This window comes from Convolutriloba macropyga, chromosome 2, assembly GCF_964194025.1.
Source record: "Convolutriloba macropyga chromosome 2, txConMacr16.3, whole genome shotgun sequence".
Taxonomy (NCBI): Eukaryota; Metazoa; Xenacoelomorpha; order Acoela; family Convolutidae; genus Convolutriloba; species Convolutriloba macropyga.
This window is the reverse complement of record NC_134469.1, coordinates 74,330,724-74,347,143: the sequence shown is the minus strand read 5'-3', so window position 1 is coordinate 74,347,143 and position 16,420 is coordinate 74,330,724. Positions and strand designations below refer to the sequence as shown.

Here is a 16,420-nt window from a genome sequence, read left to right as displayed (position 1 = left end):
ATATATATATATATATATATATATATATATAATATATATATATATATATATATATATATATATATATATAATATATATATATATATATATATATATATATATATACATATATATATATATATATATATATATATTATATATATATATATATATATATATATATATATATATATATATATATATGTATATATATATATATATATATATATATATATATATATATATATATACATATATATATATATATATATATATATATATATATATATATATATATATATATATATATATATGTATATATATATATATATATATATATATATATATATCATCTTTTCTGAAGTTCTCAACTGTATGTGACCATCTCTCAGGTTCTGCCGTCAGTTGCGGGGGATCCGGGCGAGTTACTGACGTACTGTGCCTCTTTGGTTTGTTACGAGAAAGTGCTTCAAGACAGTACCTACTGCTACCAAGACGTGGCCGTATGTGGTGTCTCCTCATCCGCTGGGACTTTTATTGCCAAGAGCTTCGCGGGTTCCAACGGACGACTTGCCTGGCTTTATATTCCACTGGCTCAAGGTCTCTCTCTCCCTCTCTCCCTCTCTTTCTCGTTATCGGCCCAGCCGTTCCCTCCCCCGCCTCCCCTACATTTGCTATTTTTGGGGCTGCTTTGGCCTTTTGTGTTTGACAGTGGCACTATTTCGTCAATATGTCTCATATAACGCCCCTGTTAATTACGATAAAAAGTCTATCGGTTAACAAAAGGTAGAATAAGTAACAGAAAAATCACTTCACTTGTATAGGCGGATAACGTAACCATTGCCCACGATTTTGAGCATTCAATTAGCCTAAAACTTTAACGCTGGATTTTAATTAGTAATCACTTGAGGTCCAGCTCAGAGACTTAATAGTTCTTGTGAGCCGTGAAATGGGAAGATGCAAAATTCCTAATTGTATTTCACACAATATCACGAGGGATGTACGTTTCTGGAATTAACAATCAATGAAATTTTATTCCATTGGGGTCTTATTGGCAACTATCGCTGTTTTTAACAACCGACAACAGATCGCATCGAATCGGCGCAGAACATACATTACACATGCAAAACTGATCTCTGGCAAATTAAGAACATTGTGCTTCAAATTCTTGATACCTGTTATTCATTGCTTCACTCGGTCTTAATACTTCCTTTCAAATAATTCGCCGAAAAACAATTGCAAACAACAATTTATTCTTTTCCAGACCAGATTTAATTACGTTAAACTAGATTGGAGTTGAATTTTGAAACGCTTTATAAATTACACGATGCAATAGCACTTGCGGATCCTGATAGACATTCAATTAGGCCTGAAGCTCTCAATGTCGATTGACGTCTCTTGACAAAAACATTGGACAAAATGAGAAAGAATCTAAGCGTTCTCCTTTTCATAGTTTTACAAACAAGTAATGACTGCGGTATATGTATAGGTAATCATCCCGACCCTCATGTTATTATCCGGTTAGTTATAATCTACAGAAAGTGATACTTTTCTGAAATTTCGGACACATGAAACTAGAATGAAAAAATTACGCCATCTGTTTACGCTACTGTTTTTTTTCTGTCGTGTGTCATTTTCTCTTACATTTTTTGTTTTCCAGTTGATGACACTGGCAGTTTTCTGGTTCTTGACAAAGACCAATGCAACGCAACTGGATTCTGCTGTGGCGCTGATGTCCCCGAGGACCAACAACACTACTTCAGGATAATCAACAAGTGGAGACTTCCTACAACCCACTACCAACTCCCAGCTAACTCTCCATCCACGGCTGTTGTTCACTTTGGAAACACTGTTTGCTCACGTTAGCCACCTTTTACCGCCTCACAAGGGCCTGCTTAACATTTATAGTTTTAGACCATCTTTATACGCAAAGTTAATCATTGGCAAACTAAAAACAATATACGCAGCTCTGATGAGTTGCCGTCGTCGAAGGTATCTACTCAAAGCAGAGTGCAATTTGACAGAAACCTTCAGAACTTGGTTTACTTACGTAAATTTGCTTGTGGTCATAAATTTTTATTAATTTTTGAAACATGTTTTGGTTCCAGCTGCCAAATTTTCGGTTGTTCGGAAAGAACAATAAAAAATAACAAGGAGGCTCGGTAATGTGCGTTCGCACATAAAGTTCCTTCCCCGCTGATCTACATTTTTCACTTAATTGTCTACCAAATGAGGAAAAGATAAAAAAATTAACATATCAACAAATCTATCTACAAACTACTGTACGAATAAAACAATCTACCCAGGAGGGTCGATGAGACCTGTGACTACCATAATATGACTTCCATAACAAAAGGCGATAAAATCAAATAATTATAAATATTAATTACGACCAAAACTCGTTGTCCATTTTTTGAAAACCGTTAATAACCAAATCAAAAAGGCATCACATAAAACTTATACTACAGAAGATTAACCTATACAAACCTATAAAAACAAAAAATGAGACTTGTCCTCAATGATACTTGGTAACAATTCGACAAGAATTGACTAAAACAGCAAAATTTAATAAAATGTTGCCTTTTTTGAAAACGTTGCTTTTATGCTTTTCAATGTCAAACTGATTAGAAAAGTTATGCATCAAATGCAATCAATGAAAGATTCTTTTAAACCTCCATAGGGAGCGATTGAAACCTGTCATTATCAAGGATATGTCAAACGACTACAAAAGAACGAAAACTACAGCAAAGGAAAAAGTTTGCACGAAAAAATGTGCACGATAAACTTGCATGAAAACGATCCCCCAGGCAATTATTATAGAGCTGTTAGCTGAACCGATTAAACATTTTTTCAGATGACCAGAGGACAACCTTTTATTGTGATGATGTGGAAAGAAAATGAAAATCTACAAAAATGGGCGAGTGTCCAAAAATAAAGAATTTTTTGTAAAATCTGGTTGTACCAAAAACAAAGACCAGTTGAGGAAAATAAAACCGTTATGAAGAGCACATGTTAGTTCAAGGATAAGGAATGTGACTTGTCTGAAAAGATGCTAAGATACAAGTTAACAGAAATGATATTGGCAAATCTCAGAAACCCCTTGTCTTTTTTATAAAACAAATAAATTCAAAAGTCATAGCCAACATAAACTTACTACTAAAAGAACAAACAATTTATCTTGCAACTTTTTTGAAAACTATTTGCGCATGGTGTTAGTTGAAGCCAATAAGCCACATTATTGAAGCCAATAAAATTGTTAACTATAAACCGCGAGAAAATTGAACCTCCACTTGCGTCTCCACTGAAAATACAATTATTGAAAATTATCTAAATTTCACAAATTTCTTCTGGAACAAATTTTCTTAACCCTGAAGACATCAGTCAAAACGTTCACCCAAATAAAATTTTCTTGTTCAACAAAGTTTGATTCAGTTAAGAAAATGATGCAACATTGTAATATACGAAAAAAACTGCAAACCAGGACAAAAAGTGATCAGCTGAAAAATAGTTTTTAATTTTTTTTTGAAAAGAGTTAATTTGAAAGTTAAAAAATTCAGTGGCTATATACTGATATCAATTGTTTACATTCATTTTTTATCTGTCATTGGCCACTGAAAACCTAATTAGCCAATATTTGGCATACAAAAACAAAAAAAAACAACAAACACAGAGCAAAATTATAAAACTTTACCAAATTCTGAAAGAGAACAGTGTGGCAATGCCTAAAACAATATGTTATGAAAATAATAAATACCATCAGTTATAAATTTTTTAAAGCCTATTTAGTTAGAGTTTTAAGTAATATGGCAATTTACAAATGAACCAAAAACAATAGCAAAAATGGGAAATTATGCATAAAAATTTTGTATGAAAACTTGTAGTACCAAAATAAAGAAGCCATTCTTTTAAAAAAACATCTGCCACAAAGATTAATTTTTTTTTATGAAATAGAATTTAACCTGTTTTTACTGAGAATAAACTAAAAATTAATAAGCTAACAGAAATAATATAAAAAAATTAACCAGATCAAAAAGTCACTGAAACTTCCTTAAATTAAATACATTCAAAGACATAGGAGTCATAAGGTAACAACCAATTGCTTGGATTTAACTCTTTTACACCTTTGGATGTTAAATTTGGATCTTAAATGGTCGGATTTAGTAACCAGACTGCAAGAACTATAACATACACATGAAGGCAAAATTTTCAGTTAAAGTTTACTAAAACTCGACTTCAAAGCAATTAAAACCATTAAGCTCTCTGAAAACAATATATATCTACTTTCAACTTCAATTTTACGTAAAAGTGAGCTCTCGTTCTTGAGCCGTGAATGGAGCTTTTGTCGGTAATCAACATTAAAAAAAGCAACATTATTTGAAAAAGGCAGTTCCGAAAAAACTTTTGAAAGCCTATCCGTGATTTTGCCACGCACCCAACAGACCACCAAGATGATCTAAATGTCTGTGGATGAGACCAATTGTTGATCGAAATACATCAAATGAAGCATTTTGTATAATTCTTGAGTTAAATTTGAAAAAAAACACAGCAAATTTTTAATTCCAGAAGATTTTTCTTGGGCGTCGAGTTTCAAGTAGCTCATTTTCGGAAAGTAAAGAGATTGTATACTTGGTCTCTAGGTCTTTGTTTTTGGCAAACTTAAATAAAGTAGACCAAAAAAGCATATTTTGAGCAGGTTTCAATGAAAAAGTCAAATTTTTATAAATTTTTATCAAAAATTTCAGCCAAAGAAACTCGAATCCAGCAATTCAGCATGTCTCTCCTATCTCGTACTGTCACAATGACATTCGAACGTTAAAAAAATACTTTACTTAGAATTGTATTAGCAAAATTGTGCCAAATTTTAGCAAAAACTACTGAAAATCTGAATTAAAATTGTCGAATATTAACAAATTACAAACCATGATAAATCCGTATAAAATGAACGAAGTTTTTTTAAAAATTATTTTTTTGTCCTAGGATATAATTGTTTTTTAAGGATACCGCTCACAACTCTCTACGATGACGGCGGTATTGGAAGGTATTGGTCGGCTTGGTCAAGACTCCTGGCGAAAATCTTATCAATAGATGTCCCAAATATTCTGTGTCTTCCCTTTTTTATCTTGAATCCGTCGTTTCTACATATTGTCCAACCTTCGAATCTTGTCACATGCTGTTTTTGCAAGAACGGAATCATCATCGGTCATTCTTCGGGGACAATTGGCTCTTTTTTTTATCAAACAGAAAAATCAAAGAACAGCGAAATTGAGAAATTGTTTTGTTCCTATAGTGCTTTGGAAGTGACTCTCCTTTTGTCCGCAGAAGTGATTCTCCTTTTCATCAATGGGAAGAAAATTCCTATTTTGATTGTTTAATCAGCTAAAATCACTTCCGCAAAGCTTCTGACTGAACTTGCACAGTGCTTGTTTTCAAATGGTTACGTGACTCTGCAGAAGTCACTTCGAAATTCTGACATTAAAATTCGAACTGCTTCACGGTTCTCAATAAACGCCAGAATTTCTCAACGACTGCAAGCAAAGTCGTCGCAACCATTTTTTCTTAGCTGGACGACCTTTCAAATGATAACCGTCTCAACTCTCTACGATGAAAGTATTGGTGGGCGAAAATTGTCTGAACCAAAAAAAACCCATTTGAGGTTATCGTTCCCCTCCCACAAGTGGGTCGGAACAATAACATTCGATTAATATTGTAATGATGAGTATGAAATCGCAACCCCTAATTAGCCAAAATTTGGCATACAAAAACAAAAAATAACAACAAATACAGAGCAAAATTATAAAACTTTACCAAATTCTGAAAGAGAACAGTGTGGCAATGCCTAAAACAATATGGTATGAAAATAATAAATACCTTCAGATATAAATTTTTTAAAGCCTATTTAGTTAGAGTTTTAAGTAATATGGCAATTTACAAATGAACCAAAAACAATAGCAAAAAGGGGAAATTATGCATAAAAATTTTGTATGAAAACTTGTAGTACCAAAATAAAGAAGCCATTCGTTTAAAAAAAAATCTGCCACAAAGATTCAATTTTATTTTATATGAAATAGAATTTAACCTGTTTTTACTGAGAATAAACTAAAAATTAATAAGCTAACAGAAATAATATAAAAAATTAACCAGATCAAAAAGTCACTGAAACTTCCTTAAATTAAATACATTCAAAGACATAGGGGTCATAAGGTAACAACCAATTGCTTGGATTTAACTCTTTTACACCTTTGGATGTTAAATTTGGATCTTAAATGGTCGGGTTTAGGAACCAGACTGCAAGAAAAATAACAGACTAATGAAGGCAAAATTTTCAGTTAAAGTTTACTAAAACTCGTCTTCAAAGCCATCAAAACCATAAGGTTCTCTGAAAACAATATATATCTACTTTCAACCTCATTTTTACGTAAAAGTGAGCTCTCGTTCTTGAGCCGTGAATGGAGCTTTTGTCGGTAATCAACATTAAAAAAAGCAACATTATTTGAAAAAGGCAGTTCCGAAAAAACTTTTGAAAGCCTATCCGTGATTTTGCCACGCACCCAACAGACCACCAAGATGATCTAAATGTCTGTGGATGAGACCAATTATTGATCGAAATACATCAAATGAAGCATTTTGTATAATTCTTGAGTTAAATTTGAAAAAAAACACAGCAAATTTTTAATTCCAGAAGATTTTTCTTGGGCGTCGAGTTTCAAGTAGCTCATTTTCGGAAAGTAAAGAGATTGTATACTTGGTCTCTAGGTCTTTGTTTTTGGCAAACTTAAATAAAGTAGACCAAAAAAGCATATTTTGAGCAGGTTTCAATGAAAAAGTCAAATTTTTATAAATTTTTATCAAAAATTTCAGCCAAAGAAACTCGAATCCAGCAATTCAGCATGTCTCTCCTATCTCGTACTGTCACAATGACATTCGAACGTTAAAAAAATATTTTATTTAGAATTGTATTAGCAAAATTGTGCCAAATTTTAGCAAAAACTACTGAAAATCTGAATTAAAATTGTCGAATATTAACAAATTACAAACCATGATAAATCCGTATAAAATGAACGAAGTTTTTTTAAAAATTATTTTTTTGTCCTAGGATATAATTGTTTTTTAAGGATACCGCTCACAACTCTCTACGATGACGGCGGTATTGGAAGGTATTGGTCGGCTTGGTCAAGACTCCTGGCGAAAATCTTATCAATAGATGTCCCAAATATTCTGTGTCTTCCCTTTTTTATCTTGAATCCGTCGTTTCTACATATTGTCCAACCTTCGAATCTTGTCACATGCTGTTTTTGCAAGAACGGAATCATCATCGGTCATTCTTCGGGGACAATTGGCTCTTTTTTTTATCAAACAGAAAAATCAAAGAACAGCGAAATTGAGAAATTGTTTTGTTCCTATAGTGCTTTGGAAGTGATTCTCCTTTTGTCCGCAGAAGTGATTCTCCTTTTCATCAATGGGAAGAAAATTCCTATTTTGATTGTTTAATCAGCTAAAATCACTTCCGCAAAGCTTCTGACTGAACTTGCACAGTGCTTGTTTTCAAATGGTTACGTGACTCTGCAGAAGTCACTTCGAAATTCTGACATTAAAATTCGAACTGCTTCACGGTTCTCAATAAACGCCAGAATTTCTCAACGACTGCAAGCAAAGTCGTCGCAACCATTTTTTCTTAGCTGGACGACCTTTCAAATGATAACCGTCTCAACTCTCTACGATGAAAGTATTGGTGGGCGAAAATTGTCTGAACCAAAAAAAACCCATTTGAGGTTATCGTTCCCCTCCCACAAGTGGGTCGGAACAATAACATTCGATTAATATTGTAATGATGAGTATGAAATCGCAACCCCTAATTAGCCAAAATTTGGCATACAAAAACAAAAAATAACAACAAATACAGAGCAAAATTATAAAACTTTACCAAATTCTGAAAGAGAACAGTGTGGCAATGCCTAAAACAATATGGTATGAAAATAATAAATACCTTCAGATATAAATTTTTTAAAGCCTATTTAGTTAGAGTTTTAAGTAATATGGCAATTTACAAATGAACCAAAAACAATAGCAAAAAGGGGAAATTATGCATAAAAATTTTGTATGAAAACTTGTAGTACCAAAATAAAGAAGCCATTCGTTTAAAAAAAAATCTGCCACAAAGATTCAATTTTATTTTATATGAAATAGAATTTAACCTGTTTTTACTGAGAATAAACTAAAAATTAATAAGCTAACAGAAATAATATAAAAAATTAACCAGATCAAAAAGTCACTGAAACTTCCTTAAATTAAATACATTCAAAGACATAGGGGTCATAAGGTAACAACCAATTGCTTGGATTTAACTCTTTTACACCTTTGGATGTTAAATTTGGATCTTAAATGGTCGGGTTTAGGAACCAGACTGCAAGAAAAATATCATACTAATGAAGGCAAAATTTTCAGTTAAAGTTTACTAAAACTCGTCTTCAAAGCCATCAAAACCATAAGGTTCTCTGAAAACAATATATATCTACTTTCAACCTCATTTTTACGTAAAAGTGAGCTCTCGTTCTTGAGCCGTGAATCGAGTTTTTGTCGGTAATCAGCATTAAAAAGGCAACATAATCTGAAAAAGGCAGTTCCGAAAAAACTTTTGAAAGCCTATCCGTGATTTTGCCACGCGCCCAACAGACCACCAAGATGATCTAAATGTCTGCGGATGAGACCAATTGTTGATCGAAATACATCAAATGAAGCATTTTGTATAATTATCGAGTTAAATTTGAAAAAAAAACAGAGCAAAGTTTAATTCCAGAAGATTTTTCTTGGGCGTCGAGTTTCAAGTAGCTCATTTTCGGAAAATAAAGAGATTGTATCCTTAGTCTCTAGGTCTTTGCTTTTGGCAAGCTTAAATAAACTAGACCAAAAAAGCATATTTTGAGCAGGTTTCAATGAAAAAGTCAAATTTTTATAAATTTTTATCAAAAATTTCAGCCAAAGAAACTCTAATCCAGCAATTCAGCATGTCTCTCCTATCTCATACTGTCACAATAACACTGGAACGTTAAAAAAATATTTTATTTTATTTAGAATTGTGTTATCAAAATTGTACCAAATTTTAGCAAAAACTACTGAAAATCTGAATTAAAATTGTCGAATATTAACAAATTACAAACCATGATAACTCCGTATAAAATGAACGAAATTTTTTTAAAAATTATTTTTTTATCCTAGGATATACTTATTTTTTAATGATACCGCTCACAACTCTCTACGATGAATATAAGAATCAGCCAAAATTGACTGAAAAAAAAACATTTTTGTATATACTGCTTTCTCCCCAGTAAATTGGGGGTCGGAACAAAAAACTGTATTTAATTTCCAGTTTACTATGACATACGAGAGTAGAGTATCAGTTTCAATTTAAACTATTTAATAAACAAGTTTTTGGCAAACTTGAAGAAAATTTGGTCAAAAATTACGGAAAATGTGAATAAAAACAACGGAATTCAATAATTTTCTCAAAAGCTTAAACCTCAAATCACCTCCCTGTAAAAAACGAAAATCGAAAATAAATTCTTTTTAAATCCATATTAGAACACGCACGTGCAAATTTTATAATGCCGAATGTCGCGAGTGCCAGAAGTTGAAATGCCTAGTTGAAATGCTAGAAGATCCTTTATACTTAGCCAGAAGTTGAAAATTTTCAAAATTTAAAAACCGAAAAAGCATTTTTTATTCAAAACAAAATTGTACAATTAGTAAATACAGATCCAGAAAATGAAAAGGTATTTGGTACGAAAAACATGAAAACCTTGTCCTCCATTATTTCGATTGTGCTAACGACACGTTCGTTGATATATATTTGAATCATCATTGCAATGTGGTAGAGAGTGCTTGGGTGATATTCTTCCCCTTTAACTGTTCGAATTTCTTGAAATTTTTTTTTTTGGCCACTGCTTGTTGGTGCATATAATTCTTTCACCTAACAGGATATTGATTTTGAATTTTTCATTATGAGATGTTAATTGTGCATCTACTGGTTTAGAGGAGGATGAGAGTACTGATGGATGGGGGTGTGGGAGGGGGGGCTTGCCAAAACGGAGAAAAGTTCTGGGGGATGGAGAAACGGAAAAATTCCTTGTATGAATTGACAAAGGTATTGGTCGGCTTGGTCAAGACTCCTGGCGAAAATCTTATCAATAGATGTCCCAAAATTTCTATGTCTTCCCTTTTTTAACTTGAATCCGTCGTTTCTACATATTGTCCAACCATCGAATCTTGTCACATGCTGTTTTTGCAAGAACGGAATCATCATCGGTCATTCTTCAGGGACAATTGGCTCTTTTTTTATATCAAACAGAAAAATCAAAGAACAACGAAATTGAGAAAATGTTTTGTTCCTATAGTGCTTTGGAAGTGATTCTCCTTTTGTCCGCAGAAGTGATTCTCCTTTTCATCAATGGGAAGAAAATTCCTATTTTGATTGTTTAATCAGCTAAAATCACTTCCGCAAAGCTTCTGACTGAACTTGCACAGTGCTTGTTTTCAAAAGGTTACGTGACTCTGCAGAAGTCACTTCGAAATTCTGACATTAAAACTCAAACTGCTTCGCGGTTCGCAATAAACGCCAGAAGTTCTCATTGACTGCAAGCAAAGTCACGCAACCATTACTTCTAAGCTGGACGAGCTTTCAAATGATAACAGTCTCAACTCTCTACGATGAAATTATTGGTCGGCGAAAATTGTCTGAACAAAAAAACCCATTTGAGGTTATCGTTCCCCTCCCACAAGTGGGTCGGAAAAATAACATTCGATGAATACTGTACATGATGAGTATGAAATCGCAACCCCAAATGAAAAAAACATAAATCGTTTCAGTTGAACTAAAAACATTCCGTGGAAGATTTTCCTGCCAATTAACTTTTTAATTGCTCTCAGACGAAGTTTGTAGCGATTATATTAGTTCTACCGGTCCTTTTTATACGATTTTTTGGCTTTGAACAATTTTTCGTCTGACCCATTTGACTTTTCGTCCTCAAAAACGGGATAAACAGGTAGCGCCCAGCGGGCAATAAGTGGTCTTAGAGCTTTTCAGCTTACTAGTTGTAAAGGGAGGCTCTTAGAGGTTGAAGAACCCCCCCCCCCCCTGAGTCGCTTATTAGGTAGTTCTTATTTCGCCAAAACTGTAGATGATACATTAACTCATGGTGTGTGGGGGGCTGCAAGAGCGAGCATAGAAACACAGTAACACTGTGGTCGGTTTTATCGTAACTGTTCATGGTTCGGTTTTTTCATTGAGAGGCGCTTCATGAACCATCATATGTAAAAAATTGTTTTTGCGTAGAATTTTTGTCGAAATGTCTTTTTGAATTGGTTCTAAAAAAGCGCTAAATCTCAGATCTAATTTGATCCATTTCATTTTGTTCAATACTTTTTTTAATTTGAATAAAAAACAATGCTAAAAAAATAAACCACAATTTTTTTTAAATTCTCATGCCCCGTTGCTTTAACAAAGTCACCCAAAACTAGTCAAATTTTTCCAGTAGCAAAACCTCACTTTTATATCAACAAACAAAACAGCGAACATTAATTCTATTGGAAAGCAGCACCGCATTCATTCTTTGAAATAAAATGCGATGTTTTAAATATTTAATATAGTTTCAAATTTAGCCAGAATCATCTCAAAATGTGCTTCCTCTATTTCTTAAAATCCTCGGTTTCAATTTAGAGTTGAAATTTTTCATTTTCTTTTCTAAATAAGTCACAACATCAATTTTTACCCCCTTACAGTTTCTTCTCATCACTCGGTTGGGTAAAAGTATAGTCGAGTTAGGGAACTAAGTCTCTCCTCTGGCTCAAATTTTGGTTCTCCCATATACGTGTTTAAAACGGTTCTGTGAATAGTTGATGAGAAAAAGGGTTGTCTAAGAAGTTGTTTTGTTCTTCCAGCTGAAAGAAGTATAAAGTTACGGACCTTTTTTTATGACTCCGTGCATTGAGGCTAAACGTGTGTGTATACTAATCGTGTTTTACAGCCACAAATAGTTCCTACATCCACAAAGCTCAGTTATGTGCTGTTATATGTTACGAAACAAAGTTAACAAAATCACTTGCGCCTAGGGGGCTTCAAAATTTCAAGCCCACTGAGCTGGGGTCCGAAATATAAGAGATCCCAGAATTTTTGTCTGCATCGCATTTTGTGACTTTGTTGACTATTTTATTCTATAAATCTTTCAAATCGCAATTTTTAAAGAAAGCAATCTTTTCAGAGATAAACCTTTGAAATTACGCCCCCGCTAATAACTGCTAACTGACAACAGAAAAAGTGCCCTTTCACTGAAACAGAAAATTTTCTTTGGTCTGATTAATAATAACACATAGAATTGCAGTTAGGGTACAATGGGAAAGGCCTTGTTCCCGGGTCGAGGTTTTTGGTTAAATTTTTGCAAGAAATGCGTTGAATTTTTGTTAGAAATGCGATGTTTGCGGTAAACACGATGAAAATAAACATTTCACCGCATTTCTTTCGAAAATTCACCGCCAAACCTCGACCCGCGTTGTCCATTAACAAGCCATTCGTATTTTCAGTAAAATTTCTGTAAATTAATTGATGTCTGCAATTATATATAAGATTCGTCTCCAGTTTCTTAAAAATCAACAAATTTCTCAAAAGTTTAACTCATTTCCTACATATGAACGCAGCATTTTATTTATCTCGGTGTTGTTAAACTACAAAAATGGCCAAGACATGTGAAAAGTGATTTCTCGAGTTTTGTGTCATTTGCTTGTTTTGTTTTGGTAGGTTTGCAGCCTACTTGCTACCAGCTTGTGGCGAAGCAGAAATGGATCTACGGGAGACCCCCACCAACTGGCATGTATGCTCTGGATCCCGATGGCCCGGGAATCTTGCCACCAATAATGGCCAAGTGCATCATCAATGGAGGAGACCCTAATACAATCACACAGGTACCCTTCTCTATTTCATAAAACATCACTAGCTTCACCCTGCATAGGACTTGTTCATGCTTTACCCATTTTTCACGGCGTTCTGGGCAGCAAATTTAGCACAAAATTTCAAAATTTGAGAATAAGTTCCTATTAAAAGTAGAATCCAATTTACATTTAAACGCAATGCATAATTTCAGTCTTTAATTAATTTTCCAATTGAGGGACAACTGATTAATCAAAAACGGCATATAAACATTGTGATTATTAGATTTAAAACGGACTTCACTTTTTACAGGTATCTACCGTCGAATTCTGTGTTTAAATTGCTGTACAGAATGTAGAGAGCTAAACATCGACAGATAAACACAACAGACTAACTATAGATAGATTGTATCTGCTACAAAAAAGAGAAAAAGCAACAAAATATTTTTTCTGAATATTCAAATCCGAGGCTTTTTGGTTAATTCGTATTGGTGCTTTTTGTTTACTAATGTTGATATGAATTTTTAGGCTCCTGATACAGACAAAGACCCAGAAGACCCGGATGACTACGATCTGCTGGAAAAAACAAACCAGACATATATCGACCAGCTGAACAAACTGGCCGACAAGTCCAAGCACTGCAAACAGGTACGTATCACAGTAAACACGTCGAGGTACTCGTTCTAAGAAACTCATGAGCAGAACCTTCCGCCCTAATTTGGTTTTTGAGGAAATATCTAGATTAAACAGATTTTTTCATATTAGTTCTCGGACACGCTTTTGACACGCTCACCGCTAATTGCCCGTTTTTGGCAATTTTACTTTAAATCGTGAGTTCTTGGTTCCTTCGAAAACGGGTTAAAGTATTCAAGTCACGAAAACGAAAAAAAAAACTTTTCCAGTGGAAAAAGAAAGGGAGAGGAAAACTCACTTGCTAATTGTTCCAATCGGCAACAAGAAGACCGTCATGTCAAGTGATTGTTGTCGGGAAAATTAGGCGACAGGGCGTTTAGCCGACAAGAAAGAGATGCGAAATTTTGACGACAGTTTTGTCATAAATGGTCAAAAAAAATCTTTTTGATCGAAAATTCAGTAGTTCGGTGGACCATTGAATTGAATTTGAATTTAACCAGAACAGCAATATAATTATGTAAAATAATAGATGTTACTGCATGGCGGGCATCCCAAAGAGACTTATGTCTCATCGAGTGTGTAGCCCAGAATTATATTGGAGCAGACCTAACGCATGTCAAAAAAACATATCTATTAAATTTGATATTAAATATCTATTAAATTTGATATTAAATAAATAGTTGAAAAAAAAATGTATAGGAGAGTAAAATTTTTCTTCAAAAAAATTAACTGATGGCGGTTGATTTTCGCTATATTTTCTGGGATTAGGTTGTTTTCAGCTGCAAAATTGTGAGCCAATCTGAGCCGTCGTTGTAAAGAATTTCTTCCTGTCTCTTTATGATATCGTTTGCTCGGTAAAATTCCTTTAGTTGTATTCCTAGTTACTCGTCTAGCAAGAGGTTCTTTCTTATTCGGAAGTTTATGAACAGACTTGTGTGCCAGTTGCAAAAAGTTCTCGAATAGTTTCGGATACATACAGTTCAAATATGTTGAGCAATTTGAATTTGCTCATAAATGATTGAACGGAATTAAATTTCCCTTGAAAAAATTGCTCAAAAATGTATTTTTTGCTGATTGAAAATTTCGTTTAGGTTTGTTTTTATTGTACAGCCATAAACAATAAGACCATAAGTTATTACAGACTTGGCATAGCTTTCATAGAAAAATAGTAACTGAATTTTTGTAAAGTAGTATCTTGCTTTGTAAAAAACTCAGCAAAATTTGCTCATCTGATTCGCTATTTTTTGACATGAGATCTGTAATTCAATTTGTGGTCTATATTGATACCATAATACGTAACTTCGTTTACATTTAGTACATTTTCACCTAGAAAATCTTTGTTTAAGTATTCCTTTTTTTGTCCTTATTTGTCAACTTATGCTCTTCAAACCATCTCTTTGTTTCCTTAACTTCATTATAAAAAATACTAGCGTTCTGCTCTGCATCAAAATAAATTGTAGTATCATCTTTAAACAGACTGATTTCGTTTGAATTACAAACTTTCGAAAGATCATTAATGTATATCAGGAAAAATAGTGGACTCATTACTGACCCTTGCGGAACGCCATAGCCTAACTTCAATATTTTTGATACAGAATTATTGTATTCAACGTATTGGTGGCGATTCTTGAGAAAACTCTTCATCAAGTTCAAAAAATTCCCTCGGAACCGTAATCTTCGAGTTTTTTAATCATTGTTTTATGGCATATGGTATCGAACTCTCTTTTAGATCAATGAAAAATGCTAACCCTTTTAAACTTTGGTCTACCGAATTCCTTAAAAATTTAGTAAAAGAGATCAAAGCGTTTTTGCACAATTTTCCTTGTTGAAATCCAATTGAAATCCAATTTGATTTTCCTTGATATTTTGAACTTTTTAATGAAATGCATCATCCAAATAAATTAATTTTGGACAACAAGCATAAGAGACTGATGGGTCAGCAACAACTCGGGTCAGTCTTTGAACCATTTTTGAACAACGGTTTTTTTTCTCCAATAACCATTCGGAAGGAAAGTAACCATGGTTAATACATTGATTATACAATTTTGTTAGTTGATACTAAATGACTGAGATGGATTTTTTTTCAATTTTGTTACTAATGCCATCTTGACTAGTCCTTGCTTTGTTTTTCATTGATCTAATAGGAGCTGAGACTTCTTTTTCAATGACAGGTGACATAACAAAGCTATTGACAATTTCCCTACCAAAACAATTATCAGTTTCATTGAAAATCGAAGCTAAGTTTTTGCCTGTGCCAGCAAACTAATCATTGAAAATCTATGAATTGATGCTCAATTCGAATGACATTTTGTCTGTGCAAAATTCACTGATCGCAGAAAAAAAAGTATTTTGTTCGTTTTGTCTTTCTTTTCAGTAAGATAATCATAAAAGCACAGACGTGCATTTTTGATAGCTTTGGTTGCAAGGTTGCGTTGTTGCCGATAATTTTCATGGTTTTCCTCTGAAAGATTTTTAAATCAATTTTTGAAAGCGTTGTTTTTCTTTTTGATCATATTTTTGTTTTGTTTTCAAATTTTATTTTTTTTCATGATTTAAAAGAAACAAATAGGTAAAAACTTTTTTACTATCCGCCAATTGATTAAGTGTTTTGCACAAAATTTTTTTGACACAATTCTTCTCAGTACTGCTTTTACCTCTGATATCAGTCTGATATCAGGCCTAAAATATCAGGCCTAACCGTGTTGCAAGTGAAAATTTTATCACTGAAAATATGATCAATACATTTTCCACTGTTTATGGATACGCGAGTTGCAAAATGAATCTGAAGATTTTAATTGAAAGATTTTAGCAGATTAAAAAATCTGCTATTGTGGGACTCAAAACGTCAATGTTGAAATCTCCGCAGACAATGCGATCTCCTTTGAGATGATGAATA

General features: G+C 33.3%; 1 protein-coding gene across 1 annotated transcript in view; it reads left to right on the top strand.

The window, feature by feature from the left end:
• The window catches only part of LOC142334995 (uncharacterized), a 384,183-nt gene that overhangs the window by 169,748 nt on the left and 198,015 nt on the right, over positions 1–16,420 (top strand). Inside the window, exons 35-38 of the mRNA XM_075383322.1 lie at positions 372–579; positions 1,640–1,840; positions 12,764–12,927; positions 13,420–13,539. Of these exons, the coding sequence (XP_075239437.1) occupies positions 372–579; positions 1,640–1,840; positions 12,764–12,927; positions 13,420–13,539 (693 nt within the window). The remainder of the gene's footprint in view (positions 1–371; positions 580–1,639; positions 1,841–12,763; positions 12,928–13,419; positions 13,540–16,420) is intronic.